Raw genomic sequence first — 25,876 nt, forward strand, 5'->3', positions numbered from 1 at the left:
TGCAGCGTGAGGGCGGCCCCGGGCTCATCTCAGCCTTGTTCGTGGAGAACATCTCCCCATCCGCTGCTTTTATAGATGTTCCTGGGTAGCGCTGGGCTGCCTGCGCTTCCCAAAATACATCAAAGCTGTGCCATGCACACCCAGAGCTCCGCACCCCAGATGTTCAGCGGCGCTCAGGGACACCGGTGCGGGGAAATGCTTTGGCATGGCCCCTCTGTGCTCCGCAGCCGTCTGGTGCGAGTCTGCCATGGGGCTGGTGCCCCCTCTGTGCCAAAGTGCCCATGGGGAAAGCGAGGGATGCAGCATCCTCAGTCCTGAGGGCGAGGAGTTCAGGGGAGGCTGGAGGAATCGTCCCCATCGTCCGCACCGGCTGCAGCCTGTGCTGGGGGGCCCTTGAGGTCCTCAGGTGAGGGTCACCCTCCCAAGCAGTGTCAGGGGACACCAGGGCCAGGCTGGGCAGACCCCACCTCTCCCATGGCTCCAACCCCCTCCTTTCCCCTGCCAGGCAGGTGCCTGCAATTAGGAAAACACCCAAATTAAAAGGTGTGGAGCCCAGACTTGTTTTGCAGGTGATAAAACTGCTGCAGCCCGCTCCACCCAACCTGCCCGTGGGCATGGGGGGCACAGCCCCATGGCGGGGGCGAGTGGGACCCCGGCGAGCAGCCCCTGAGCCCGTCGCCTTCTCAGCGGGGTGGCAGGGGTGGGTGACATTGTCCCCGCCACACTGGCAGCTCGCGGGGTTCCCCGCGGTGCCTCTGCCCACACCGGCAAAGCGGCTGGTGCAGCCGCAAGCGGGACGCGAGTGACGTGGGGAGCTGGTGGGCATCTTGCGACCCCCCGGCTTCCCTCTGGCTGCTGGGGTGGGTTGGAGGAGAGCTTTGCAAATGCTGCGGTGGGTGGTGAAAGTTCTCATCGGAGAGAGCTTGCAAAATCATCCCCGGGCTCCTCTTCAAATGCACCGAGTCCCATGAGCCGGCACCTCCCGGACTCACCTTTCCTGCTCCACCGGCCGCTGTCGCCTCCTCCCCGCGTGGCCAGAAAGCAGGTCCTGCCGCCACACTGCCGGCAGAGACGCAGCGAGAGGGATTTCTGGCAGCAGGTGAGTACCCCGCGTCCGAAGCAGCTTCATCCATCGGGGGGACGGTCTCCAGGTGGTGGGATGGTGCTGAGGCTGTGCCCATGGCACTGGCTGGGCAACACACCGGGGCAGGGATGGGTGCGGGTCATCCTGCCTGGCCCTGGTCCCCATCCCGCACGGGAGCAGTGGCTTGGCCCTGTCCCCTCCTGGCCTCCCTGGGGACAGCAGCCTGGTGCTGCGGTCCCAAGGTGTGGAGGTGGCACTTTCCAGGCCCCTGGTTGAGAAGCTCCTTGTGCAGCATCACGGGAATGACGGGGAAGGGTGGGAGCACCTACAGCGAGCAGGGAAATGCGGGACCCTCTGTGGCAGAGGCTGGACCCCCAAATTGTTCTGTCTGTCACACTCACGGGTTTGGGGTGTGGAGCTGTTTGCTCCGGTGGCAGCTCAAGAGGCAGTGGGGACATGTGGTGGCACGGTATGGCATGGCGTGACACAGCCACGGGATGAGCAAGGAGGGAGAAGGAGTGGGAGGGAGATGATGGGAGTGAACTGAGATGCCGGGTACAGCTGGCGTGGGCGGCCGGGAATGCCGGGGTGGCACACGCCTGGGGAGATGCACCCCGGCCGGGATGCGGCCAGAAACATCCACGGGCATCGACGGGGCAGGAGGGAGGGCGAGGGCTGGGCTGGGACTGCGGGGACCAGACGGGGTGGCCGGGGGTGCTGGTGCTCCCCAAGGCATTGGGGCGCCAGGGCTGTCCCTGTCCCTTTGTGGAGGAGGAGCCGGTTGCTGACACCCGCTGCTCTGTTCCCAGCGCCGGTGTTTGCCGTCGGCATCCGTCTGAGCCAAGCCGTGCCGCAGCAGAGCTGCCATGAGGCCTGGGTGTGCCGAGGTCCTGCGCTGGCTCCTGCTGGTGCAGGCGGTGGCTCAGGCAGCGGGTAAGTGCTGGTGCCACGTCCCCAAGCTGAGGTCAGCGGTTCGGGGCGACAAAGCCACGGGTTTGGTGGCCATGGCGGGTGGAAAGGGTGAGCTGGGTGCCTGCCGCGACCCCCTGTGCCTGCCCAGTGTCTCCTCGTGCCACAGGTGGCCGTCCCTGCAACGCCAAGGACTTCGGTCACGGCTCACAGGTGTGCGCCTGCAGTGCCACGTACTGCGACACGCTGGACCCCGTGGTGCTGCCGGCCCCGGGCACCTACGTCAAGTACGAGAGCAGCAAGGCCGGCAAGCGGCTGGAGCGCAGCCAGGGGAGCTTCCGGCAAAACGCCAAGACCCCAGGTACCGCCAGGGCCGGCGCCCACCCGTGTGCCGCCGCACAGACGCTGTCCCCGCGCAGCGGCTGCGACGCTGCTTGTCCCCTGCAGATTTCCACCTCACTCTGAACACGGCGCAGCGATACCAGAAGGTGAAGGGCTTTGGCGGCTCCGTCACCGACTCAGCTGCCATCAACATCCAGTCCCTGTCCAAGGATGCCCAGAACCACCTGCTCCGCTCCTATTTCTCCGAGGAAGGTGAGATGCTGCTGGGTAAAGGGGTCAGTCTGTCCAGCCCCCCCGATGGGGGTCAGGCTGCTGAGACTTGTGCTGAGGGGCTGGGAGGCTGATGGGAGATGGAGGGACCTGCATGGGTACCCATGGCCGCCTGTCCTGTCCCCAGGCATCGAGTACAACCTCGTGCGCGTCCCCATGGCCAGCACCGACTTCTCCGTCCGCCTTTACACCTACGCTGACGCCGTGGGCGACTTCGAGCTGAAGCATTTTAATCTGACAGAGGAGGACACGCAGATGAAGGTGAGCACAAGGGGACGGGACGGGATGGGGTGGGGTGGGATGGGATGGGACGGGATGGGATGGGACGGGACGGGGAAGCATCTTCCCGATGATGGGGAGGGAGAGGACTCATCCTATGCTGCCAACACTGTGACAGACCCACTGAGCTCTCTGCCATCCCGGTTGTCCCCAGATCCCCATCCTCCAGGCAGCCCAGGCAATGGCCAAGCGGCCACTGTCACTCTACGCCAGCCCCTGGACATCCCCGGTGTGGATGAAGACGAACGGCGCCATGACAGGGAGGGGGACGCTGAAGGGCAGCCCTGGGGACAAGTACCACCAGGCTTGGGCCAAGTATTTCATTCGGTGAGGGGCCATGCGAGAGCGGTGGGCGCCGGGGTCGCCGTGCCTGGGGCTGGTGCGATGGGGCCCTTCGCCATCTTGCCCCCCTGCGCAGGTTCCTGGATGAATACGCCAAACACAACCTGACCTTCTGGGCGGTGACGGCGGGGAATGAGCCCACGGCCGGCGAGATTGTCTTCTACCCCTTCCAGTGCCTGGGCTTCTCCCCCGAGCACCAGCGGGACTTCATCGCGCGCGACCTGGGCCCCGCGCTGGCCAACAGCTCCCACCGCCACGTCCGGCTCATCATCCTGGACGACCAGCGGGTGATGCTGCCTTACTGGGCACAAGTGGTGAGTCCCCATGGGAGATTTCCCACCCCCACAGGAGATTTTGCAGCCCCACAGCGGGTGTCCCATCACTGGTGACTCCTTTCTCTTATCAGGTGCTCAAAGACCCCGTGGCCGCTGGCTACATCAGTGGCATCGGCATCCACTGGTACCTGGACTTCCTGGCACCCATTGACCTCACGCTCTCCATCACCCATCACCTCTTCCCAGATTATTTCCTCCTCTCCACCGAAGCCTCCACCGGCTCCTATTTCTGGGAGCCCAGGGTGGTGCTGGGTGACTGGGACCGCGGGAGCAAGTACAGCCACAGCATCCTGACGGTAGGGCTGGCTGGGGAGCGCGGATGTCACCGAACAACCCTATCACCAGCGTGGCTCATTTGCTGTCACCTGCTGCGTTACAGAACCTCAACAACTACGTGACCGGCTGGACCGACTGGAACCTGGCCCTGGACCTGGAGGGGGGACCCAACTGGAGCAAGAACTACGTGGACAGCCCCGTCATTGTGGACAGCAGCAAGGATGTTTTCTACAAGCAGCCCATGTTCTACCACCTGGGGCACTTCAGGTGGGTCATGGGCGGAGTGGGGGCGCTCAGGGGTTGTCACCAGCCTGGGACGGGGGTCACAATCCCTCTCCCCGCAGCAAGTTCATCCCCGAGGGCTCGCAGCGCGTGGGGCTCAGCGTCTCCAAGAAGTGCCGCTGGTGCAACCTGGAGCACTCGGCTTTCCTGCGCCCCGACGGTGCCGTCGTCCTGGTGGTCCTGAACCGGTGAGCGGCTCAGCCCTGCGCCCCGGCTCCCCGCCCCGGCTGCCCCCTCTGACCCCCTCCATCCCCGCAGCTCCCCCGCTGACGTGTCCTTCGGGATCTCTGACCCCCGCGTGGGCTCCATCGAGGCCACGGCTCCCAGCGACTCCATCCAGACGTTCCTGTGGAAGCAGCCGGCGTAGCGCGGCGATGGAGGAAGGTGCTGGCACTGGGAGGGTGATGCTGGTGGAGGGCTTGGGGACTTGGGGACAGGTCTCTGCGTGGGGGGCTGAGGCTGCAGCGCAGCCCCACAACGCCCCCAGGGACCCGTTTGATCTGAGGACCGCGACGTCCGCTCTTTTCTAGATGTTGTCATAAAATAAACAGGTTTTCTACAACCTCGCCTGCGCACCCGCTGGTGCTGGTACCTGCTGAGCCCCGCGGGCTCCATCGCGCCTCTCCATGGGTTCTGTGGGGCACCAAGCCGGGGACCCATCACCCCGAGGGGTGGCATCTCTGTCCCCGCCACCTATAGCAGCATCCCTGAGGCAGGACAGGGACCAGGCGCTGGCAGGGACACGGGGCCGGCAGCCGGCATGTAGCACAAGGCCCTGACGTCGGCAGCTCTGGCTTCTCCCCCCAGCCGGAGCAGGCGGCCGCGTGCCGCGGTTTCTCCTGCCGAAACAGCCACCAGCCCCCCCGCCCCGGCTAATGGGAACCGGGAGCGTCGGGCACATACTTCCCGAGTGACGTTATGGGGGGGAACGGGCACGAAGAGGGGGGGCTGCACTGAGTCATCCCCCTCCCACTGGGGCCCCTCAAACTGGGCCAGCATGGGGGAGGCTCCGCGGTTGGCCCCGGCGCTGCGGCTCCGTGCTGGCAAAACACTGGGGGCCCCCCCGGCCATCACACTCATATGGGGGACACGTATAGGGGGACACCGCGCCCAGCTAGCCCCCCAGGGGTGTCACCCCGGCCGAACAAGCGCAGGCTGTGTGCGCACAGGCCAGCCTGGCCGGACGCCGCTTTTCCATTTGCGCGCTCGGAAAGCGGCAGCGGCCAGAGGAGAAACCGCAGCGCCGGGGCCGAGCCCCACGCCGCGTGTCCCTGGGGAGCGGCGCGGCGCTGCCGGGACACGCGGTACCTGGACGGCCGCCCCACGTCCTCCTCCGTGGCCCCACGTGGCCCCGCTGGCCGAGCCGCGCGGACCGCGGGACGTGCTTTTTGGCAGTGCCAGCTGTGAGGAACTCCCTGTTGCTGGCAAGCGTGGGGGAATGCAAACAGAGCTGTCAGCGCTGGAGGGATTCCTGCTGCAGCGCTGGGCTCCGGGCATCCCTCCTGTGTCGGGGTTGCATCCTGCCCAGGAGCTGCTGGTTGTGCTGCTGGTTCTGGCTGTGCCGCGGCTCTCAGGGACACGGGGCTGGCGGCAGAGTGGCCGTGGGGGACACCAGCCCCACAGGACCTGGTGGCTACTCTGCCCCACAACAGGAGGGCAGGGATGCTGCAGAGGGGAACAGCGGAGGGCTCGGACCCCCAGCTGCTGGAAAAGGGATGGGGGGTTCTGCTGAGATGCCCACAGATGGTTTTAGGATGGCAAACCAGTGGGTGTCCCCTTCACCCTGTCCCCAGGGAGCCCTGAGGTGGCGGCAGAGCTGCTGGTGCGGGATCGGGGTGGGCAACGGGGCAGCGCTCCAGCTGGGCAACTGGGGCAACTGGTAAGAGCCCTGAGCTTGCTGGGAGGACACGAGGGTGCCAGTGGAGACAGGGGGAGGTTTATTGGTGTGGCAGAGGGCTGCGATTCCCGCCGGGATGCGGAGAGATGCTGCCAGGCTCACGGTGTAAAAACAGTCCCAAGGGAGCAGGGGGAGGAAGGACTGGGCGGCTCTTCCTCACTCCTCCTCCTCCTCCTCCTCCTCCTCCATGGCGATGGGCTGGCGGGCAGCCGGCCCCGTGCTGCCGCGCTGGATGGAGACGATGCCGCTCAGGAAGGCGTAGGCCAGCATGGCCGCCAGCCCCACCACCACCGACAGCAGCTGGTTGCGCCGTTTGTGGGGCTCCTCCTCCGCCTCGCCGCCCTCAGCACCCACGGTCCGCGGGGCGCCGGCTGGGGGGTCACCTGGGGGCACAGAGCGGGGGTGTGCATGGGGACGGGTCACTGCGGGGCGAGGCGGGGGGCGGATCTCTTCTCACCTCCGTCCCAGGGGAAGTAGAGGCTGAGGATGGAGGTGCAGTAGTTGCACAGGTTCTGCAGGGACTTCAGGTGCTGCTGCAGTTTCCCGTTGGGCAGCTTGGCCTTCAGGAGTGGCGCCAGGCGGCTGAAGACCAAGGCGTCAAGGGAGGCCGGCCTGGGGCACAGAGACTGCGCTGGGGCACGGTCCCTTGTCCGGCTGTCACCACCCAAAGCCACCCGGACGCCACAGTCACCCCCAGCCCATCCTCCTCCAGAGGGTCCTCAGCCCCCCAGGTGAGGACGGGAGCAGCAGGACGATCCCATCCCGCGTGTTTGCTGCGGCTTCCCCACATTCCACCACAATTGCCAGGGGCTCTGGTGCCCCCGAGCACCTTTTGGCCCTACAGCCACCTACGAGTCTCCGAAGAAGAACTTCTGGGAGCCGAGGCGCTGGGACAGAAGCGTCAGGCATTCCCGAGCGTCCCGGTAGAGCTGCGGAAGGACAGAGGGTTGTCACCCACCCCGCAGACTAAGGGCAATGGGCGCTCAGCTGGGGCGAGCCCTGCACCTCACGAGGGCCCCACCGTGCCCAGACCACCTCCCCTCACCTCTTTCTCCAGCTTCTCCTCATCCTCCATGTAGCCGTCTCCCCAGAGAAGCTGCAGCCGCTCCACGTGCCGCTTGTGCATGCAGTTGGGCAGGAAGAAGTTGAGCGGGAAGGGGACGGTTTCCGCGTACCACTTGCGCGTGTGCTCCACGTAGTTCTTTGCGTCCACCCAGAACGTGTGGATCTGCAGCGGGGGACAATCCGTGCCCAGGCCACGGCAGGACTGGCGTCCCCGCAGCACCAGGGTGAAGCCCAGACCCCAGCCCCGGCTGCACGACCCCCCCCAGCGCCCTGATCCCTGCACCTGATGCTCCACGTCCCCAGGATTTTGCTGCCTGCAGCGTTTTCTGGTGGGTGCACGCCTGAGCCCAACAGCACCCCTCCAAGGGGTGGATCCGGCCACCGCCCCCGTGTCCCCCCCTCGGATGTTTTTCCATGGGGATGCTCACCAGCACCGGCAGCAGTTTCTCTTCCAGCAGGGACACGAAAGCCAGCGTGTCCGCACCTTGCGTAGCCGAGAGGTCGTAGTCGGCATTATACTTCTGCAATAGCCATGATCCGGTCGGGAATTATTGGGCAACCGCAACAGCGCCCCTTCTTCTCCCAGCGCCCCCCAGCCTGGGGCAGGGGTGCCCGTCACCCCCCCATACCTGTTTCCTGAGGTGGGTTATGATCTGCTGCGTTTTGGAGATGGTGCCTTTGTCCCGCGTCTTCAGCGCAGGGAGGGACCCTGCGGGCAGGGGGACAGGGGCTGTGGGCGGCGGTGCCACCGGGTGCGGGGGGCGCTGTGCTGGGGTGAGGGGACATGTGGCAGAGGCGCATGTGGCGGGGTGGGGGGAGCAGAAAGTGGGGCTGGGGGACTCAGTGATGGGCGAAAGGATGAAGCTGCGTGCGATGTGATGTGGGGGGTGTGATGGCTTGGAGGGGGTGCGATTGGGTGGGGGGGGAGTGCAGTGGGGTGCAATGGGGTGAGGGGGTGTGATGACGTGGGAGTGCCATAGGGTGCAATGGGGCGAGAGGGATGCAATGGGGTGACGGGGGAGTGCAGTGGGGTGCAATGGGGTGAAGGGAATGCAATGGGGTGAGAGGGGAGTGCAGTGGGGTGATAGGGGAGAGCTGTGGGGTAAGAGGGGAGGGTAGTGGGGTGCAATGGGGTGAGGGGAATGCAATGGGGTGAGGGAGGAGTGCAGTGGGGTGCAATGGGGTGAGGGAGGAGTGCAGTGGGGTGCAATGGGGTGAGGGAGGAGTGCAGTGGGGTGCAATGGGGTGAAGAGGGTGCAGTGGTGCAAGAGATGGGCAACAGCACAAGGAGGGGGGTGCAAAGAGGTGGGGGGTGCGCCACGGAGCAGAGGGGTGCAATGGGGTGATGTGGTTCGCAATGGGGCAGGGGGTGCGACGGGGTGGGGGGCACCGGGCGCTCCCGGGGTGCAGCGTTGCGCAGTCCCGGCTGCCGGCCGGTACCGGTATCCCCGGTGCAGGGGGGCGGCCCTTACCGGAGGGGCTTCTCCAGGGGCTGGTGACCCGGTGCACCTTGAGCGGTGCCCCCGTGAACCGCGCGTACGTCTGCAAGAGAGGGGAAGGCGAGCGGGAGCTCGGCCGGACGGGACGCACCGGCCCCGGCCCCGCCGCTCCCCGCCCCGGTCCCGCCGCCGCTCACCAGCACGGCCAGGCAATCGGGGTCCACCGAGGGCAGCCCCCAGCCCCCGGTCCAGCAGAACAGCTCCATGGGCGCCGCCATCTTCCCGCCCGACCCGGAACCACACGGGCCCGGCTCCGCCCGCCCCCACCGCGGGGCGGCACCGGCGGCTCCCGCGACACCGGCCCCGGGGCCGCTCCGGGGCTCAACAGACTCTCCGGACGCGGGGGGGCTGCGCTTGGCGCGTCCCTGGACCCGCTCCGCGTGTTTCCATGGATTGAAAACAGGGGCGGAGAGAAAACTCCCGCTGCGCGGCTGGGGACCGGCCCCCCTGCTCCGTTACCCGCCGTTACCCGGGGTCGCTGGCGTGCGTTGAGCCGCTGGCGCGGAGCTGGAGCCGGGGGAACGGGGCTGGGGCGCCCCCCCGCCCCCTCCGTTGTTATGGAGCCCGGGGAAACAGGAGTAAACACAACCGGGACACCGCGGGCCGCCCGCCCGCCTTGGCCGGTGCTCAGCGGGAAAACGGCTCGACCGGTCCGAGCATCCCCGGGCTGGCTCCGGTGGCAACGGGCGGGCTCGGGCGCTGCCCGCGGGGCACCGCGCTGCCACCGCCGCCCAGAGCCACGGCGGGGGCTCCAGCGGTGCCGCCGCTCCCCCCCCCGCTGCCCGGGGCGGAGGGGAAGGAGTTCCCGGGATGAGCTCATGGTGTTGCTCCGGGAGTTGGGCCGGATCCCGGCGCTGATTTATGCTGCTGAGCGCTCTCCAGACGGGCTGGCTCTCCTCGCTCGTCTCCCGCACCGGGAGCACCGTCTGCCCCGGGGGGTCCGCCTGCCCCGGGGAGCACCGCCCGGCCCGGGGCTTGGCATCTCACCGCGGGGCACTCCTGGCAAAGCATCCCCACACCCTCGGCTGCCGGTGGCGGTTCGTGGCTCTCCCGGGCTGGGATGCTCCGGCGCTGCTGGGGCGGCTCTAGCTCGCAAGAAGGCGGCCCCAGACTGCCTGACCTCCCGGTGAACCGGCGCCTGCCACACTCAATTTCTGTGAGCGGGAGCTGCGCCAGAGGCGGGCAGTGCCAGGGCGGTCGGTGGGTCGCCCGCAGCCCCGGGCTCGGTGCGCCGCGCCCCGCCCCGCTCCGCTCCTCTCCGCCGCCGGGGCCGCGGCCGGGCCGCCGCGGCCGAGCGCCCGCCGGGGTCCCGGGGATGCGCGCCCGTGATTGACGGCTCTTTGTTTCCTCCTCGCCGGCAGCGCCGGCCCCTCCCCGTTCGCGCCACCCCGCCCCGCCGCGCTCCGCTCCGCACCGGCGGCACCGGCGGCATGGGGGTACCGGCGGCCGCAGGGGGCCCGGTGCTCGGTGCGCTGCTGGCGCTGCTCCTGCTGGGCGCCGCCGGGGCGGCTCGTCACGGGCTGCAAGGTAAGGGCTGCTGCCGGGCCGGGCCCCGGGGCGGCGGAGGGGCGGCCCCGACGGGGCGAGGCGGACGGGGCGCCCGGTCCGTTGCCAACCGGGAGGCGACGGCTGGAGTCCCCCTGGTCCCGCTGCCGCCAGCCGGGGACCCCTGGCCCCGCTCTGCTGTCCCGCTCCCCAGCTTGGGGCGGCTGACAGCGGCTCTGCTCGCCCTGGGAGGTCTGGCACCCGGGCTGCGGACAGCTGGGGACAGAGGGACATTCATCCCCGGAGCTTGGGGCGGCCGCCGGCACCCCCCAGGGTCGGCTGTGCCTGGGGGCAGCTCGGGGCAGGGCCACACAGCCACGCCTGGACACCGGTCCTGAAGTCGGCTCGGTGCGGCGGGAGGTCAGCGGGGGCTCCCGGGGCCGCGGTGCGCGGATGGGGCTTGCGGCGGGACCGGGACTCCTCCCGGTCTGCCCGGTGCGGTTGCACGGAGCAGGCGGGCAGCGGCGGGTTCTCCGTGCTTCCCCGGAGCGCCCCGGGCCGGTGCCGACGGCCGTGCAGACCCTGCAAGGGCTCCCGGTCCCGCTGCGCCTTAACGGGGCGGCCGCGGTTTTTGCTCCGCGGCGTCCACCGGGACCTGGACCGGGGGCGCTCCACGCTGCCCCCGCAGCTCCACGCGAGCAGCGTCCTCCCCTCCGCTATCCCACGGGGCCGGACCGGTTCTCTCAGCGAACGGGATGCTCGGGGCCGCCCCCGCGGGGGAATCGCGGGTGTAGAGGTGGGGAGCAGGGCAGGCTCCGGGCCGGGGACCCCGCTGAGCCGCCGGTCCCGCCGGTGGCGGGGGCTCCGCGGGTCCCTCCCGGCGGTGCCGGTCCTGGAGCGCCACCGCGCGGGGCCGCGGCTGGGCGGGGCTCGGAGCTTTCGGGGCTTCCCCGTTCCCCCCCGACCGGCGTCCCGGTCATCCAGGGTCTCCCCCTTTGCCCTTGGTGGGGTTTTCGGTGGGCCGGGCCGCGGTGCCCCGCACCGGGCATCTCCGGGTTCCTGCGGCCAGGTCTGCAGCTGCCGGGCAGGATGTGACCCTCGTGCTTGCTCCCGCAGTCATTGACCTGCTGATGGTGAGCGAGGCCCGGCAGATGGCCAGCATCACACACAAGATCCGGATGGAGCTCCTGACCGTCAACGACATTTACCTCCTCTCCACCTTCCGCCTGCCCCCCAAGCAGGGGGGGACCCTCTTTGGCCTCTACTCCAAGAAGGACAACACGAAGTGGCTGGAGGTCTCCGTGGTGGGGAAAATCAACAAAGGTGGGTGACTGTTGCATGGGGACGTGCTGGCTCCGGTCTTACCGTGATGCTCAGAGACAAGGACCAAATTCCTGCCATCCATGGGGCCCCCTGGGGAGAGCGGCGAATGCACGGGGGTCCCCAGGGGCTGCTGGAGGACAGAGGTGATGGTCCCCTTCTGGCTCCTCTGCAGTCCTGGTGCGTTACCTGCGGGAAGACAACAAGCTGCACTCGGTCAACCTGCAGCACGCGCAGGTGGCGGACGGGCAGAGCCACAGCATCATCGTGCGCCTGAGCGGGCTGCGCGGGGACATGCTGAGCGTGGAGCTCTACGTTGACTGCAAGCAGATGGACTCCAGCGTGGGGCTGCCCGAGCTGTCCGAGATCCCCCTGGCAGAGGTGGAGTCCATCGAGGTGCGCACGGGACAGAAGGCGTACCAGAGGATGCAGGTGAGTGTCAGGACCCGCTGGGAGGGGGCCATACACACCCCCCCGTGTCCTCAGGGACAGGCAGAGCCCTCCACGGCTAACTTCATCTCCCCTTGTACATCAGGGGTTCGTGGAGTCGATGAAGCTGATCCTGGGAGGGTCCATGAGCCGCGTCGGGGCCCTGAGCGAGTGCCCTTTCCAAGGAGACGAGTCCATTCACAGCGCAGGTGACAGCACATCCGCACCCTGCGCCAAGCAGGGACAACGCAGGGGACTTACAGGGTCACCCACGCGTGCTACGTGCATGTCGGGGTGGGAGGTGACGGCTCGTTGCATAGAGCAGGTCTCCTGCCTCTCCCACTCCTGCATCCCCGAGCGGGTGGCTGTGCACACCCTGACCAGGAGCAGCCACGCAAGGTGACGCTGCTGGGCTTTGGGGTCAGCGCTCAGTAATATCTTGTCTCTCCCCTTGCAGTGACAAGCGTGCTGGCCTCCATCCTGGGTAAGTCCCTTTCTGCCTCGCCCTTTCACCTGCCAAGGTGATGGAGACATTTGGGGCTCCACAGAGGCAGAAAAGCCTGTCCCAGGGCCCCAGGGTGGGGTGGACTCAGGGACACGGGGTGCACTGCAGGGGAAGGGTCCTGTGTGGACCGGGGAGGATGAGGAAGGACAGTCGACTGTCTTGCCCTCCTGGTTTGGTGCTGGGGGGCAGAGCAGCCCCCAGCCAATGCCACCAGGATGCTGTGCCTATCCTGGCGCTGACCTTGTCCTCTGTGCTCCTGGCAGGCGAGCAGACCAAGGCACTGGTCACGCAGCTGACGCTCTTCAACCGGGTCCTGACTGAGCTGCGAGAAGACATTAGGGACCAGGTGAGGTGGTGGGGCAGTGTCGGCTTTCCCTGGGTTGGATTTGCCCAAGAGCGGGTGCCAGCCAGTAATCCGCATCCCCCTGATGGTCCACGTTCTGCTGCCTTGCAGGTGAAGGAGATGTCTCTGATCCGCAACACCATCATGGAGTGCCAGGTCTGCGGTGAGTGCTGGCAAAGATCTGCTCCCACCTCGGGGGACCCAGGGACGTCCCGTCTCACCCCCTGCCCGCCCTTCTCAGGTTTCCACGAGCACCGATCCCGCTGCAACCCCAACCCCTGCTTCAGCGGCGTGGACTGCATGGAGACGTACGAGTACCCCGGGTACCGCTGTGGGCCGTGCCCGCCGGGGCTGGAGGGCAACGGCACGCACTGTGCCGACATCAATGAGGTGGGCACACTCCTGGGCTTGGGTCAGCATGTAATACCCGAGCCCCAGAGCATCCACAAGCCAGGGAAGGGCCCTGATGAGACACCCTGGGGTGGTGGGCACCGTGATGTGGAGGGTGAAGCCTTTCTCTGTCCCTGTGCCACAGTGCGCTCATGCCAACCCCTGCTTCCCCGGCTCCAAGTGCATCAACACAGCCCCTGGTTTCCGCTGTGAGCCCTGTCCCCGCGGCTATCGGGGCAACACCGTCTCGGGCGTGGGGGCTGACTACGCAAGGGCCAGCAAGCAGGTGAGCGCGGTGCCGTGGGGTCCCCGTGTGGGGTGCCAGGGGACGGCGCCTTTCCTGGGCAGAGCTGCAGGCAGGGAGAGCTCCTGGGTGACTGTTCCTGTCGCGCTGCTTGCAGGTTTGCACGGATATTGATGAATGCAACGACGGGAACAATGGGGGCTGCGACCCCAACTCCATCTGCACCAACACGCTGGTGAGCGGAGCTGCCCCGCTCCCCTGCCCGGCACTTGGGGCTGCTCTGCTCCCCGAATCCTGCCCATGTCCCTCTCTCTGTCTCTCGCCCAGGGCTCCTACAAGTGTGGCCCGTGCAAGTCGGGGTTTGTGGGGAATCAAACGTCCGGCTGCATCCCACAGAAATCCTGCAGCACTTCCACCTCCAACCCCTGCGACATCAACGGCGTCTGCGTGTTTGAGAGGAACGGTGAAATTTCCTGTGCGGTGAGCGGGGGACGGGAGGACAGTGAAGCTGGGGGGGCGCAGGGGCATCACCAGGGGCAGCGGTTGGTCCTTCCAGGGCCTTTTCCCGCTTCCCTGCCCCTGATTTCTTCTTTTTCCAGTGCAATGTGGGCTGGGCTGGCAACGGCAACGTGTGCGGGCAAGACACAGACCTCGACGGCTATCCGGACGAGCCCCTGCCCTGCATCGATAACAACAAGCACTGCAAGCAGGTGGGTGTTCTGGAGGTGGGGGCAGCATCCTCGGGGTGCTGGGCTGTGTGTCTCCTCCCCATCTCTAACGCCGTCGGTGCCTGCAGGACAACTGCCGTCTGACACCGAACTCGGGGCAGGAGGACGCCGACAACGACGGCATCGGGGACCAGTGTGACGATGACGCCGATGGTGATGGCATCAAGAACGTGGAGGTGACTGTGCTTGGAGGGTGGGACGTGATGGACACGCTTTGGCTTGGTGATGAATCCCTCGAGATACTTCTCCTGGCTCTGGGATGTGTCGCCGGGTGTGCCGGAGGAGCTGCGGGACTGCGGCCACCACAGCACAGGCATCTCTGTCCCCTTCCCCGCAGGACAACTGCCGGCTCTTCCCCAACAAGGACCAGCAGAACTCAGACACCGACTCCTTTGGGGATGCCTGTGACAACTGCCCCAACGTGCCAAATAACGACCAGCGGGACACGGACAGCAACGGCGAGGGGGACGCTTGCGATAATGACATCGATGGGGACGGTGAGCGGCTCTCGGGTGCCTGCGCGGGGCCGGGGGTGCTCGTTGAGCCAGGATGCTGCCACACCGGGCTGGGGGGGGACGGCGAGGACATCCACCCCACGCTGTCCTTGCAGGGATTCCCAACATGCTGGATAACTGCCCCAAGGTGCCCAACCCTCTGCAAACGGACCGGGACGAGGATGGCGTTGGGGACGCCTGTGACAGTTGCCCTGAAATGAGCAACCCCACTCAGGTATGGCCGGGGCCAGGCTGGGGAGGGGGTGTGGATGGGGACATGGGGGGTTCTCCTGTGCACGGCTGGGCCCCCTCGCCCTGGGGTGTCAGCTGAACTAGGGCTCTGGTCTCCTCCAGACAGATATGGACAGTGACCTCGTAGGAGACACCTGTGACACCAATGAGGACAGGTGGGGACTGTTCTGCTGCGGCGTCACATCCCTTCCCATCCTATTCCTTGGGGCTGAGCTGGGTTCCCGGCTTGGGGGCCCAGGAGGAGGAACAGTGGGGTCTTCAGGGTCAGGAGGGTGCTGGGACATAGTCTCGGGACACACGGACACGTCCCTTGTTTGTGGCACCGCTCTGACCCTGTCCTTGCTCCCAGTGATGGGGACGGGCATCAGGACACCAAGGACAACTGCGCCGAGATCCCCAACAGCTCCCAGCTGGACTCAGATAACGACGGGTTGGGGGACGACTGTGACAACGATGATGACAACGATGGCATCCCCGACTACGTGGCACCTGGCCCAGACAACTGCCGCCTCATCCCGAACCCCAACCAGAAGGACTCGGATGGTGAGCACCGGGTAGGAGGCAGAGCCGCGGGGGCTCAGCGCGGCCCTGACCGGGGTGCGTGTCCCCAGGGAACGGCGTGGGTGACGTGTGCGAGGAGGACTTTGACAACGACACGGTGGTGGACCAGCTGGATGTGTGCCCCGAGAGCGCCGAGGTGACGCTGACCGACTTCCGCGCCTACCAGACCGTCATCCTCGACCCCGAGGGGGACGCCCAGATCGATCCCAACTGGGTCGTCCTCAACCAGGTGTGGGTGCTGCCCCCCGTGTTTCTGAGGACTGTGCTATTGGGGTGGGAGCAGAGGGTGACAGGGAGGTCTCCGGAGGTGCTGGGAACACCCCTCACCCAGCTGTCACCCACAGGGCATGGAGATCGTGCAGACCATGAACAGTGACCCCGGGCTGGCTGTTGGTAAGAGATGCTCTCCCAGACTCTGCGGGGCAGCCCCCTACTCCTGTCCCCTGTGCTGGGGGGGTGACAGCGTTCTTTGTCCCACAGAGGGGTGAAGGGTGGGCTGGAGGGAGCTGGGGTGCAGGGTCCCGTGCGGGGCGAGGTGGTTTCTCGCAGCGTTTCCCCCCCCTTAGGCTACACGGCCTTCAACGGGGTGGACTTCGAGGGCACCTTCCACGTCAACACCGTCACTGACGATGACTACGCTGGCTTCATCTTCAGCTACCAGGACAGCGCCAGCTTCTACGTGGTGATGTGGAAGCAAACAGAGCAGACGTACTGGCAGGCCACCCCGTTCCGCGCCGTGGCCGAGCCGGGGCTGCAGCTCAAGGTGGGCGCTGATCACTCCATGGGCTGGCTCAGGCCCCCAAAGTCGGGTCCCCCTGACACCCCGTGCACCCCCAGGCAGTGAAATCCTCAACGGGCCCCGGGGAGCACCTGCGCAACGCGCTGTGGCACACGGGCCACACGCCCGACCACGTCCGCCTGCTCTGGAAGGACCCGCGCAACGTGGGCTGGCGGGACAAGACGTCCTACCGCTGGCACCTGGCCCACCGGCCCCAGGTGGGCTACATCAGGTGAGCGGGGGCCGGGGTGGGGGCCATGGAGTACGGGGAGGATGGTGGTGGTTGGGGGGGGTACAGCCCGGGTGGGACCACACCAAGGGGGGGATGCAGCTACTGGGATACAGGTCCCCCTCAGTGGGGATGGTGCCACCAGCCCTGGTGTGGTACAGAGGATGCTGGCTGGGGGGGGGTCCATCGCCAGTGGGACCACCCCAGAGGGGGGATGCCGGCCATGGAGAGGGGTCCAGCGCCGGGTGTGGCCTCGGGAGCGTTTCCCCTTTAAGGATCCCATCGGGGCGGCAGTGGTGGTTGGGGGGGGCTCCGCAGGCCGGGCCCGTCCGCCCCGCCGGGCCCCCGCGGCCATTGTCCCGTCGCCATGGCGACCCCGCCGGCCGCCGGCGCCTTTCACATGCAAAACGCCCCACAAAAGCGGCAGGGCCGGGACGGGGGCGGCGCGGGGGGCTCTATCCCGGCCACGGGGCGGGGGGGGGGTGGCCGGTCCGGGGGTCCAACCCCGGCGGGATGCCCCGTTCTCAGCCCGGTGTCTCCATCCTACCCCGGGACGGGATGCCCCGTTCCCAGCCCGGTGCCCCCACCCCATTCCCGGGACGGGATGCCCGGTGCTGGCCCCGGTGGGGGTCCAGGTCCCCCGCTGACCCCCCCGGCTCGGGCCGTTTTTCTCCCCCCGCAGGGTGCGGCTGTACGAGGGCCCGCAGCTGGTGGCTGATTCCGGGGTGATCATCGACACCACCATGCGCGGGGGGCGGCTGGGGGTCTTCTGCTTCTCCCAGGAGAACATCATCTGGTCCAACCTGCAGTACCGCTGCAACGGTGAGCACCGGGAACCCCCCGCGGGGACACCGGGGCCGCCCCGCACCGGGGGCTCATGGAGCATCTTCCCCCGTCGCCCCTGCTGCGGGGGTCGGTCCGTCGGTCCTCGGCCGGGGGCTTGGGGGGCTTTCTTGCTTTACCGGGGCTTGGTCCCTCCCCGGTTATTGACGCCCCCATCCCGTTCTCGCCCCGCAGACACGATCCCCACGGACTTCGAGCCCTTCCGCCGGTTCCTGCTGGAGGGACGCGAGTGAGCGGCCGTGCCCGGTCCGGACCCCCCCCCGCCTCCCCGCACCAGCGGCACTCAAGGGCGCTCTGCGCCCTGCAGCCCCTCCCGGCCGGGCCCCCTCCCGGCCCCCCGCGGACTTTGCACTGCCGGTAACCGGCGCCTGCGGCCGGCAACGGGGCGGGTGGCGGGGCTGTTCCCCCCGCCCTGCTGCCCGGTACTGCGGTCCCTGCCCGAAGTCTGGCCATAAAGTTTTAAGTGTTTTCTAGCCTGCGCGCCCGGTTCCTAATGGGGGTCCCGCCCCCCCCGTGCTCTCAACTCCGTCCTTCACCGTCCTCCCGGTGGTCGTCGCGGTGGTGGAGGGTGGAGCCCGCTGCCCGGGCCGGTCCCACCGGCGGAGCCCGGGGCGGCGGGAGGCCGGGACGAGTGCAATATTGGTAGGCGAGAGCACAACACTGCACCGCATCCCGTCCCTCCCGCCGCCCCGGAGGGAGCGGAGCCGCCGCCGCTCGGGCCGTTTCGTGGGAACTGCGCGGTGCTCGCCGAGCCCCGGCGGCAGTGACCGGTCGCCATGGCAACGGGTGTCCCGGCAACGCGGCGGAATGTGCCCCCCCCCCCGCGCCATCCCAACTCCCGCCCCGCCCCGGAGAGCGCGGGGCCGGCACCGGCCCGGCCCCCCCTGCCCCTCGGCGGCGACAATGGGCGCGGCGGCCCCGGTCCCCCTCTCTTAAAAGGGCAACGCGGCGGCCGCCCCTCCCGGTGCCGCTACTTGGGCGAGCGTTGTCCGTTCCCCGTTCTCGCCCCGGGGCCGCAGCGGGAATGAGGCGGGCGCTGCTCGTGGGGGGGTTACCGGGGGAATCACGGAGGCTCTCGGGCGCACCTGTGCGGTACCGGGGGGGCAGATGAAATCACCGCTCGGTACCGAGTTCCTCCCGTTTGAGGGGTGCGCGGCGAGGCGGGGTGGGGCTCGTTCCGACCCCCCTGGTTCGAGGACCCGCTCCCGGTGCCGCTCGGGGCGCGGGGTGAACGCTGGGGTTGGCACCACGCCCGCCAGGGGGCGCCGCAGCTCGAGCGGGAGCGCGCGCGGGGCGCGGCCGCGCGTGCACGGGCCGTGGGTCCGGAGCGACCCCTTCCCGGGGATCCTCCCGGTCCTGCTCAACCCCGCGGACACGTGTGGGTGCCGGGTACGCTTCCCCAGCCCGGTGCCGGTGGCCCGGGGGTGTTGCCGCGGGAGGGCGGGTGCTGGGGTGTCCTCGGGGGACGCTGTTCTGCGTGTCCAGCCCCTTCCTGTCCCTCAGCTCCCCCACGCAGCGTGTCTTTTCGGTGGGTTTCTGCTACGGGGAGTATTGCAGACCTTAAACCGCGGCGTTGAGCAGGCTGGGGGGGCTCTTGGGGACACAGGCCGGGAGCTGCATCACCGGTGTGGAATGGCAGCCGGGATCCCGGGGTGGGCACGGGGAGCAGAACGTGACGGGTGCAGGAGGATGCGGTAAAGCGAGCGAGGGTGGCGGGTACACCCGTCACAGTGTGTGGGAGCTGCGCTTCCCCACGTCTGGGGGGCTTTGGGGAGTTCATATTGACCTGGAGCTGCCTGCTTGTGTTCCTCTTGCCCAGCACCAAAACTCTGCACCCACTGGGGCACTGGGTGCAGCTGGGTCCCATCGTGCCCACGCTGACACCCAGGCTGCCCATCCCTGCGTCACCGAGGGTCCCCTCCCCTCTGCTCCCTCGGAACCCCCCCAGCACGGCTGGGGTGGCAGTTCAGCTCCATCCGGCCAGGATGCCGGACTCGGGGGGCCCCCGCCAAGCCCTCCCGAGGAATTGGGGCCCTCCCCAGGGATCGGGGCTCTGCTGCAGGGCAGGGAGGGACCGGAATGGCCGGTGTCCGGTCGTGCCAGGAGCACGTGTCACCGGGGAGGACGGGGGCTCCACGCCCTGGCACGGGTGGCACCTGGTACCTCTGGGCTGAAGCATCAGCATCCAGCTCGGCGCTGGGCATCAGCTGGGACTGGGGCCGCCTCCTCAGTGGGAAGGGGGTCTTGTGGCTGGGGGGAGGCCTGGCACCTGCTTACTGGGGTATACTGGGATTTTGTGGGGCCCTGGGCCCCACCTACGTAAGCATTTCGGGGGGGGGATCACCGGTGTTTATTTGAGTGCAGGGCGAGGCAGTGGCCGGCCGGTAATGATTAACAGGCTGAGCTGGAGAATGAGGCCCCCCCGAGGGAGGGGCTGGGGGGCTCCGTCCCCACCCCGTGCTCCCCACCAAATCCCGGCTGAGAGCTCAGCCTGCAGGGGGGGCACATTCTGCCCCTCACCCCTGCCCAGGGACACACACCTGCTGTCCCTTCCCCACGCCCCCCCAAAGCTGCCCCCACCCATGGCGCAGTGACGCTACCTGCAGTGTCCCCCCAAGCCGGGGGAGCACAGGGGACCCCACCCATGGGGAAGGATGCTGCGGGTGCCCCGTCGGGGAGGCGGCGCCCCTGTGCCATGCGCCAAGCGGGGCGGAAGGACCCCCCCGTCCCGGGGCCAGCGGCGGGGTGGGGCCTCCCCACCTGCGCCAGGTGTTCTATAAAGCTCCGGCCGCTGCCAAGCCGCCAGTTCCTGTGCCCCAGATCACAGCGTGTGCCGCCGGTAACGGGAGAGCAGCCACCGCAGAGCCCCGACTGGCACCGGGACCCCCCCGGGATGACCCCCATGGCGTTCACCACCCTCCTGCTGGTGCTGGCGCTGGGTGCAGGTGAGGGACAGGGGCCGGTGGGACCCCACGCTGGGACTTGGGCTAGTGGGGAGGTGGCGGGGCAAGTGGACAGGAGGGGGGGTCCCCTGGGCTTTCTGAGCTGGGACCGGGGGCTACAAGAGCTGGTGGCACACAGGTGGCAGGGACATTGCCGTCTTGTTTGGTGCAGAATGCCAGGTTGATTATCCGCAGCAAAGCCACAACCTGGGGACCTTGTGGGGGCCACGGCTCCTTTTAGCCGTGTCCGAGGGGATTGGCCGGGGTCGGCCAGCCGGGCTGTGCCGGGGCCAGCCGGAGCGCGCTGTGCCCGGGGCTCGCAGCCCGGTATGCAGGTGTGTCCCGGCGGAGCCGTTCGGACCCCGGGCTCTCCTCCAGCACCCGCTGGGAAAGCGCCCGGGAGCCGCCCGCACTGGCCAGCAGCCCAGCCGTGCGGGTCCGGGGGGGCGCGGGTGGCACACCCCCCCAGCCCAGCCCCCCGCGGGTGTTATTGGGGTGGGGGGTTGTGGCTGAGCCCCCCAGCCTGCCAGGGCCCCTCAGGGTCTGCAGGGATGGGCATGGAGCCAGTGCCAGCTGCCTGTGCGGCACCGCCCAGACCCACGTGTGCCCAGCGCAAACCCCACTGGTGGGGTGTTCCTGAGAGTCTTGGCCTTGTGGAGGTGCCGGTGATCGGCTCCCGGTGCTTCTCGGTGCCTTGTGGCATCCAGCCAAAGAGCCGCATTGTGGAAAACCTTCCCAAAGCGGTGCTGCAGCCCCAGCTGCCAACTTCGGTGTTGCCTCTAGGCACGCGTGCCATAAACATCACCGAGATCACCACCACCACCAACACCACCACCACCACCACCACCACCACCGACACCACCACCACCACCACGGACACCACCACCACCGATACCACCACCACTGACACCACCACCACTGATACCACCACTACTGACACCACCACCACCGACACCACCACTACGGAAACAACCACCACGCTCGCGACCACTGCTCCCAACGTCACCATCTCCAAAAACACGATCGGCAACGGGACCCAAACCCCCATCTCCTCCCGCGCCACGGTCGTCCCCACCATAGGCAACAGCACCAGCTTCCAGTCCGGCAGCAGCTCCACAGACAAGGTCACGGCCAAGAGTACTGCGCTGCCCACCTCTGCCAACATCACCGACAACGGCAATGGCTGGATCCCCGTTTCTAACACCAGCACACCCCGGAGCAGCCCCGTGGTCCCCACCTTCCCCACTGGTGCTAGCACGGGGATCCCCATCACCAGTGCCCGAGGCAACGGGAGCAGCAGCGCCCAGGTTGTCCCCACCCAGCAAACCGCTGTCACCGCTCAGGGCAGCACGGCTGCCGGGCAAACCCCCCCGGCTGTGCCGGGCAGCAGCAGCGGCCCTGACCCCAGCAAAACTGCAGCTCTGCTTCCCACCACCGTCCAGCTGCTCGTCCCCATCCCCCTGTCCTTCCGCATCCTCAACAGAAGCTTCAACGAGAGCCTGCGGGACCCCACGTCCAGGGATTACCGGAGCCTGAGCTACAGCGTCCTGACCATGGTGAGTCCCAGTGCCGCGCTGGGCCAGCAAACCCCCCCAGGCTGTACTGGGAAGGAGTCACCTCCCATTAGGGCTCCCCATTAAAGTATCTGCTCCTGCGAGGGGACGGAGTGTCTGTGGAGGGGTTGTCTGCTGGGGACGTGGCCGTCACCCCTACGTCTCGTTCCAGTTTGAATCTGTGTTTGGCTGCACCAGCTGCGCGCTCCGGCAGAGCTACAAGGGCTGCAGCGAGCTCCGTTTCAGGTGAGCGGGTGGGTGGCTCCGGTGACAGATGTCCCAGCGAGGTGACCAGAGCCCCCGGGGGGGTTGGTGATCTGCATGCTGACGCCCCCTGTCCCGGGCAGCCCAGGCTCGGTGCGGGCACAGTCCACCCTCGTGTTCGGGCACGGCGAGGGCACCGTCACCAGCGACACCGCGGAGCAGCAGCTGAGGAATAGTCTGAACCAGGACGGCTTCATCAGGGACCTGCAGCTCGTCGACATCCAGAGTGAGCGGAAGCTTCGGGATGGGGGTGTGAGGGGGGACGGAGCCCCATGGAGGGGTCTGGGGGGGTCTGCAAGTGCTATTGCACCCCACCATCCCTCCTTGGCACTGGGGTGGGCCCAGAACCAGCTGTTTCCCATTGGTGGGCAGCACTGCCCCCCTGTCCTGGGGGTGTCTCGGGGCTGTTTGTCCCAGCTTTGTGGCACAGCCACGTCTCTGTTCCTCTAGCAGGCACTGTGGTGGTGACGTCCCCAGCACCGGTGTCTGCGGTCCCAGACTGGGCCATTGCTCTGCTGGTCCTGGTCTCCATCCTGCTGCTGCTGAGCATCCTCACCTGCTTCCTCATGGTGAGCCCCCTGTCCCCATCTGGCTCCTCCAGGTGTGTCCCCTGTCCCCATTCCCACGCCATCAGACCCTGACCCTTTCCCCTGCCCCCTAGACCACCTGCACCTGCCGCCGGAAAAGCCGTGGGAAGCTGGACCTGCTCAGCACCAAGGATTCCTACAACCCCATGGCCGAATACCCGCCGTACCAGAGCCACGGCCGCTACGCGCCGCCCACCGGCAAACCCAACCCCTACAGCCAGGTGAGACCCCCGCGTCACCGGCCCCGGGGGCGCTTGTGCCTGGTGTCCCGGCTGCTGCAGGGGAAGGTGCTTTTGGGTGCAGTGGAAGGTGCTTTTGGTGCAGGGGAAGGTGCTTTGGGTGCAGGGGAAGGTGCTTTTGGGTGCAGGGGAAGATGCTTTTGGGTGCAGGGGAAGGTGCTTTGGTTGCAGGAGAAGATGCATTTGGTGCAGGAGAAGGTGCTTTGGGTGCAGGGGAAGGTGCTTTTGGGTGCAGGGGAAGGTGCTTTTGGGTGCAGGAGAAGGTGCTTTTGGGTGCAGGGGAAGGTGCTTTGGGTGCAGGAGAAGGTGCTTTTGGGTGCAGGGGAAGGTGCTTTGGGTGCAGGGGAAGGTGCTTTGGGTGCAGGGGAAGGTGCTTTTGGGTGCAGGAGAAGGTGCTTTTGGGTGCAGGAGAAGGTGCTTTGGGTGCAGGGGAAGGTGCTTTTGGGTACAGGAGAAGGTGCTTTGGGTGCAGGAGAAGGTGCTTTTGGGTGCAGGAGAAGGTGCTTTGGGTGCAGGAGCAGGTGTTTCTGGTAGCTGAACAGGTCCCTTGCCCTGTGGGTTAATGGCTAACAGAGCCAGTGGGGCAGGGGACAGGTGGCCCCGGGTGCCCGTCCCACACCGGTCCCCTCCCGGCCGTGTCACATTCACGCCTGGATGGAGCCGCGGTGCTGAGCATTCGGCCGGCGCTGGCAGAGCCGTCCCGGCTCCAGGGCCGCCCATGACCTTGGGCAGCTGCTCCCCCTTTTCCTGGGGGTTAGGACCAGGGGGTGCAGGTGGAACTTGGGGAGGGGGTGATCCCCAAATCCTCCCCCCCCGTATCCCACACCAAAAACGCGGCTGTGCCAGCCGGAGCTGCCGCACACGCCCAGACGCGGCTCCACGGGGCGAGGTGGCGGTTTGGGGGGTGCCCACGTCCCCCCGGTGCGCTGCACCCCTCAGTGTGCCGGTGCCGTGGGCGGGGGCCGCATCCAGCTGCTTGGCTCCGTGTGAAGCTGCTCACCCTGTTCAAATACCAGGGGCCTGGGTAAATATTTGCCTTTGGTCTTGTTGGGCGAGCTTATCGCCCAGGAAGAGAGAACATGGTCAGGGACTTTTCGGGGGGGGGGGGGGGGGCTCGGGGTGCCCGTGGTTGGGCACAGCGGGGAACCCACGGTGGGGGTGTTGGGGGGGCTTGGCGTGGCTCTGACACCCCCTTTGCTATCCCACCCCAGGTAGCCGGTAGCAATGGCGGGGGGACCGGTACCTTCACCTACACCAACCCTTCCACCGGCTCCGACAACCTCTGAGGATGCGCCGGGACGGAGGGGAAGGGGCAGCCACAGCCCCTGGTTCTTTTTTGGGGGGGGACACACAGCACCAGCCCCCAGCACGTCCCCCCCGGCGCCGCTCAGCCCCTCGCCGCGGGCAGCGGGAGCTGGACGGTTCTGGAGCAGCCGGATTCGTGCGCATGACAGAACTGGATGAACAAAGATTTGGGGGGGACAAGGGCTTGTGCCCCCTGCGCTCGCCCCGGGGATTCCCATTCAACCGCTCTTTTCTTCGTTGTGATGTTATTTTACAGCAGTATCTTTTTGGGGGGGCGGCACCGGGCTCGGCGGGTGCCAGGTCTGCGCCCGGGCTGTATTTATCGCATTGCACAATAAACGGGTGAGCGCAGGCGGGCGCCATGTCCCACGGGGCTGCGGTGACACCGGGTGACTCCCCGGTGGCCGGTGGGGTGTCCCCAGTGTGGTTGTCACCCAGGTGGGTGGTCTTGGCTCGGGGGGTGGCGGTGACGACACTCTTGTTCCTCAAGCTTGGGTGTGTGCTGGGGGTATTTGTCACTTGCTGGTGTTGTACCTACAATCAGCATCCCCGTCCCCTGCGTCCCCGTCCCCTGCGTCCCCATCCTGTGCGTCCCCATCCCATGTGTCCCCATTGTGTGTCCCCATCCCCCGTATCCCCATCCCGTGTGTCCCTATTGTGTGTCCCCATCCCCTGCATCCCCATCCCCTGTGTCCCCATCCCGTGCGTCCCTATTGTATGTCCCCATCCCCTGCATCCCAATCCCATGTCCCCCTCCCGTGTCCCTCGGGTGTGACCGTGTCCTGCCGGTCCCTCTCACTCCCACCCCATGCTGTCTCATGAGCAAACACGTCTCGTTCAACACACCCGTTTGTCCCACGGCAGCACAGGAAGGTGCCGAAGGTGCCATAAACCCGCGGGCAAGTCCCGTAAAGGGCGCGTGTTCGTTGGTGACACACGCGGCCCTGTCCCGGGCGCTGGGAGGGTTTCTGGCAACGGGTGAAAAGCAGCAAAACAAGGAAATGAAACTCCCCCCCAGTAAAGGCGGCGTGAGCGCGGGCACGGAGCCAGCGCCAGGAACCAGCCCTGGCAGCGCACAAGTGCCTGGGGGTGCTTTGGCCACCGAACGTGGGGTCTGGGGGGGACGTGGCCACACTGGGTGCCGCGGGGACTCCAGGAAGTGCCAGGGCCACACCAGAGTGTGAATGAGGGGCTGGGGGGGCTGCCCAGTGACAGGAGGTGACACAAGCCCCAGGGGTGGTGGCGGTTTGGGGGGGGTCCTCTATTTGCTTTGGGGTGTGCCTGGAGGGGGGGAGGACGGAAATCAGGGCAAGAGGTGGGCAGGGAGGGGTCTGTGTCAAAGTGTCACAGTGTCACAGTGTCAGTGTCACATCCCACCACCCCCCCAAGCAGCCATGGGGCTGCTGCCACACCAGGTTGGGCAGGGCTGTGTTTGTCCCCCCCACCCCAGCCCTGGGCAGGGCCCCCAGGAATCGAAACCAGCGCCTGGGTTGGGCCCTACAAAGAGCCACCTGTTTGCAGGGACCCAACCCGGCCACCGCGGCCCCCCCCGGCTCCCAACGGAGCACCCGGTGTCACCCAGTGACGGGAACCAGCGTGGGGTGGGGGGGCCCCACGCGTGGCTCCTCCACCTGCCCCACAGCATGGGGGTTCCCGGGTGGGGGGGTCCAGCCCACGTTACCCACCCCAAGGATGCTCCAGCGCCCAATAGCCCCCCCAGGCTGGACCAGAAGCGCCGTGGGATTCCCCAGTAATGCCACGGGTGGGGTCCTGACCCAGGAGGACCCAGATATGTGGGGACAGGG

At 67.5% G+C, this 25,876-nt stretch overlaps 4 protein-coding genes across 8 annotated transcripts; 3 read left to right on the forward strand and 1 right to left on the reverse strand.

Moving 5' to 3' along the window:
* Window positions 1-931: 931 nt before the first annotated feature.
* LOC102090377 (lysosomal acid glucosylceramidase-like) lies at window positions 932-4,685 on the forward strand. Its single transcript, XM_065043048.1, has 11 exons — window positions 932-1,099; window positions 1,894-2,017; window positions 2,163-2,354; window positions 2,441-2,587; window positions 2,733-2,866; window positions 3,039-3,211; window positions 3,303-3,540; window positions 3,633-3,857; window positions 3,941-4,104; window positions 4,182-4,307; window positions 4,378-4,685. The coding sequence occupies exons 2-11, from the start codon at window positions 1,951-1,953 to the stop codon at window positions 4,484-4,486; spliced, it is 1,575 nt and encodes a 524-aa protein (XP_064899120.1). The 5' UTR covers window positions 932-1,099; window positions 1,894-1,950; the 3' UTR covers window positions 4,487-4,685.
* Window positions 4,686-6,033: 1,348 nt separating this feature from the next.
* Window positions 6,034-9,552, reverse strand: MTX1 (metaxin 1). Of its 2 annotated transcripts, none has more exons than XM_065043085.1 (8): window positions 9,050-9,552; window positions 8,554-8,623; window positions 7,711-7,790; window positions 7,510-7,602; window positions 7,062-7,244; window positions 6,869-6,945; window positions 6,474-6,628; window positions 6,034-6,399 (listed from the first exon to the last, which is right to left on the reverse strand). In XM_065043085.1, the coding sequence occupies exons 1-8, from the start codon at window positions 9,398-9,400 to the stop codon at window positions 6,173-6,175; spliced, it is 1,236 nt and encodes a 411-aa protein (XP_064899157.1). In that variant the 5' UTR covers window positions 9,401-9,552; the 3' UTR covers window positions 6,034-6,172. The 2 variants fall into 2 exon arrangements, with proteins under 2 accessions (XP_064899157.1, XP_064899158.1); XM_065043086.1 differs by lacking the exon at window positions 9,050-9,552 and adding an exon at window positions 8,718-9,018.
* An 8-nt stretch (window positions 9,553-9,560) lies between these two features.
* On the forward strand, window positions 9,561-17,654 carry THBS3 (thrombospondin 3). 3 transcript variants are annotated; one of them, XM_065042989.1, is made up of 23 exons: window positions 9,561-10,107; window positions 11,182-11,388; window positions 11,561-11,817; window positions 11,921-12,023; window positions 12,272-12,298; window positions 12,583-12,665; window positions 12,774-12,825; window positions 12,904-13,052; window positions 13,198-13,338; window positions 13,454-13,531; window positions 13,624-13,776; window positions 13,896-14,006; window positions 14,093-14,200; window positions 14,362-14,521; window positions 14,635-14,753; window positions 14,873-14,925; window positions 15,120-15,313; window positions 15,382-15,560; window positions 15,676-15,724; window positions 15,898-16,094; window positions 16,169-16,341; window positions 17,021-17,160; window positions 17,356-17,654. In XM_065042989.1, exons 1-23 carry the CDS (start codon window positions 10,011-10,013, stop codon window positions 17,412-17,414), a joined length of 2,889 nt encoding a protein of 962 aa, XP_064899061.1. In that variant the 5' UTR covers window positions 9,561-10,010; the 3' UTR covers window positions 17,415-17,654. The 3 variants fall into 3 exon arrangements, with proteins under 3 accessions (XP_064899061.1, XP_064899059.1, XP_064899060.1); XM_065042987.1 differs by having other exon boundaries at window positions 12,583-12,825; XM_065042988.1 differs by having other exon boundaries at window positions 12,774-13,052.
* Window positions 17,655-18,502: 848 nt separating this feature from the next.
* MUC1 (mucin 1, cell surface associated) lies at window positions 18,503-24,422 on the forward strand. 2 transcript variants are annotated; one of them, XM_065043065.1, is made up of 8 exons: window positions 18,503-18,709; window positions 20,002-20,126; window positions 20,907-21,679; window positions 21,849-21,922; window positions 22,024-22,166; window positions 22,394-22,509; window positions 22,602-22,748; window positions 23,978-24,422. In XM_065043065.1, exons 2-8 carry the CDS (start codon window positions 20,075-20,077, stop codon window positions 24,050-24,052), a joined length of 1,380 nt encoding a protein of 459 aa, XP_064899137.1. In that variant the 5' UTR covers window positions 18,503-18,709; window positions 20,002-20,074; the 3' UTR covers window positions 24,053-24,422. The 2 variants fall into 2 exon arrangements, with proteins under 2 accessions (XP_064899137.1, XP_064899136.1); XM_065043064.1 differs by lacking the exon at window positions 18,503-18,709 and having other exon boundaries at window positions 22,391-22,509.
* The last annotated feature ends 1,454 nt before the right edge of the window (window positions 24,423-25,876 follow it).

The sequence above is a fragment of the Columba livia genome, chromosome 28, assembly GCF_036013475.1.
Source record: "Columba livia isolate bColLiv1 breed racing homer chromosome 28, bColLiv1.pat.W.v2, whole genome shotgun sequence".
NCBI lineage: Eukaryota > Metazoa > Chordata > Aves > Columbiformes > Columbidae > Columba > Columba livia.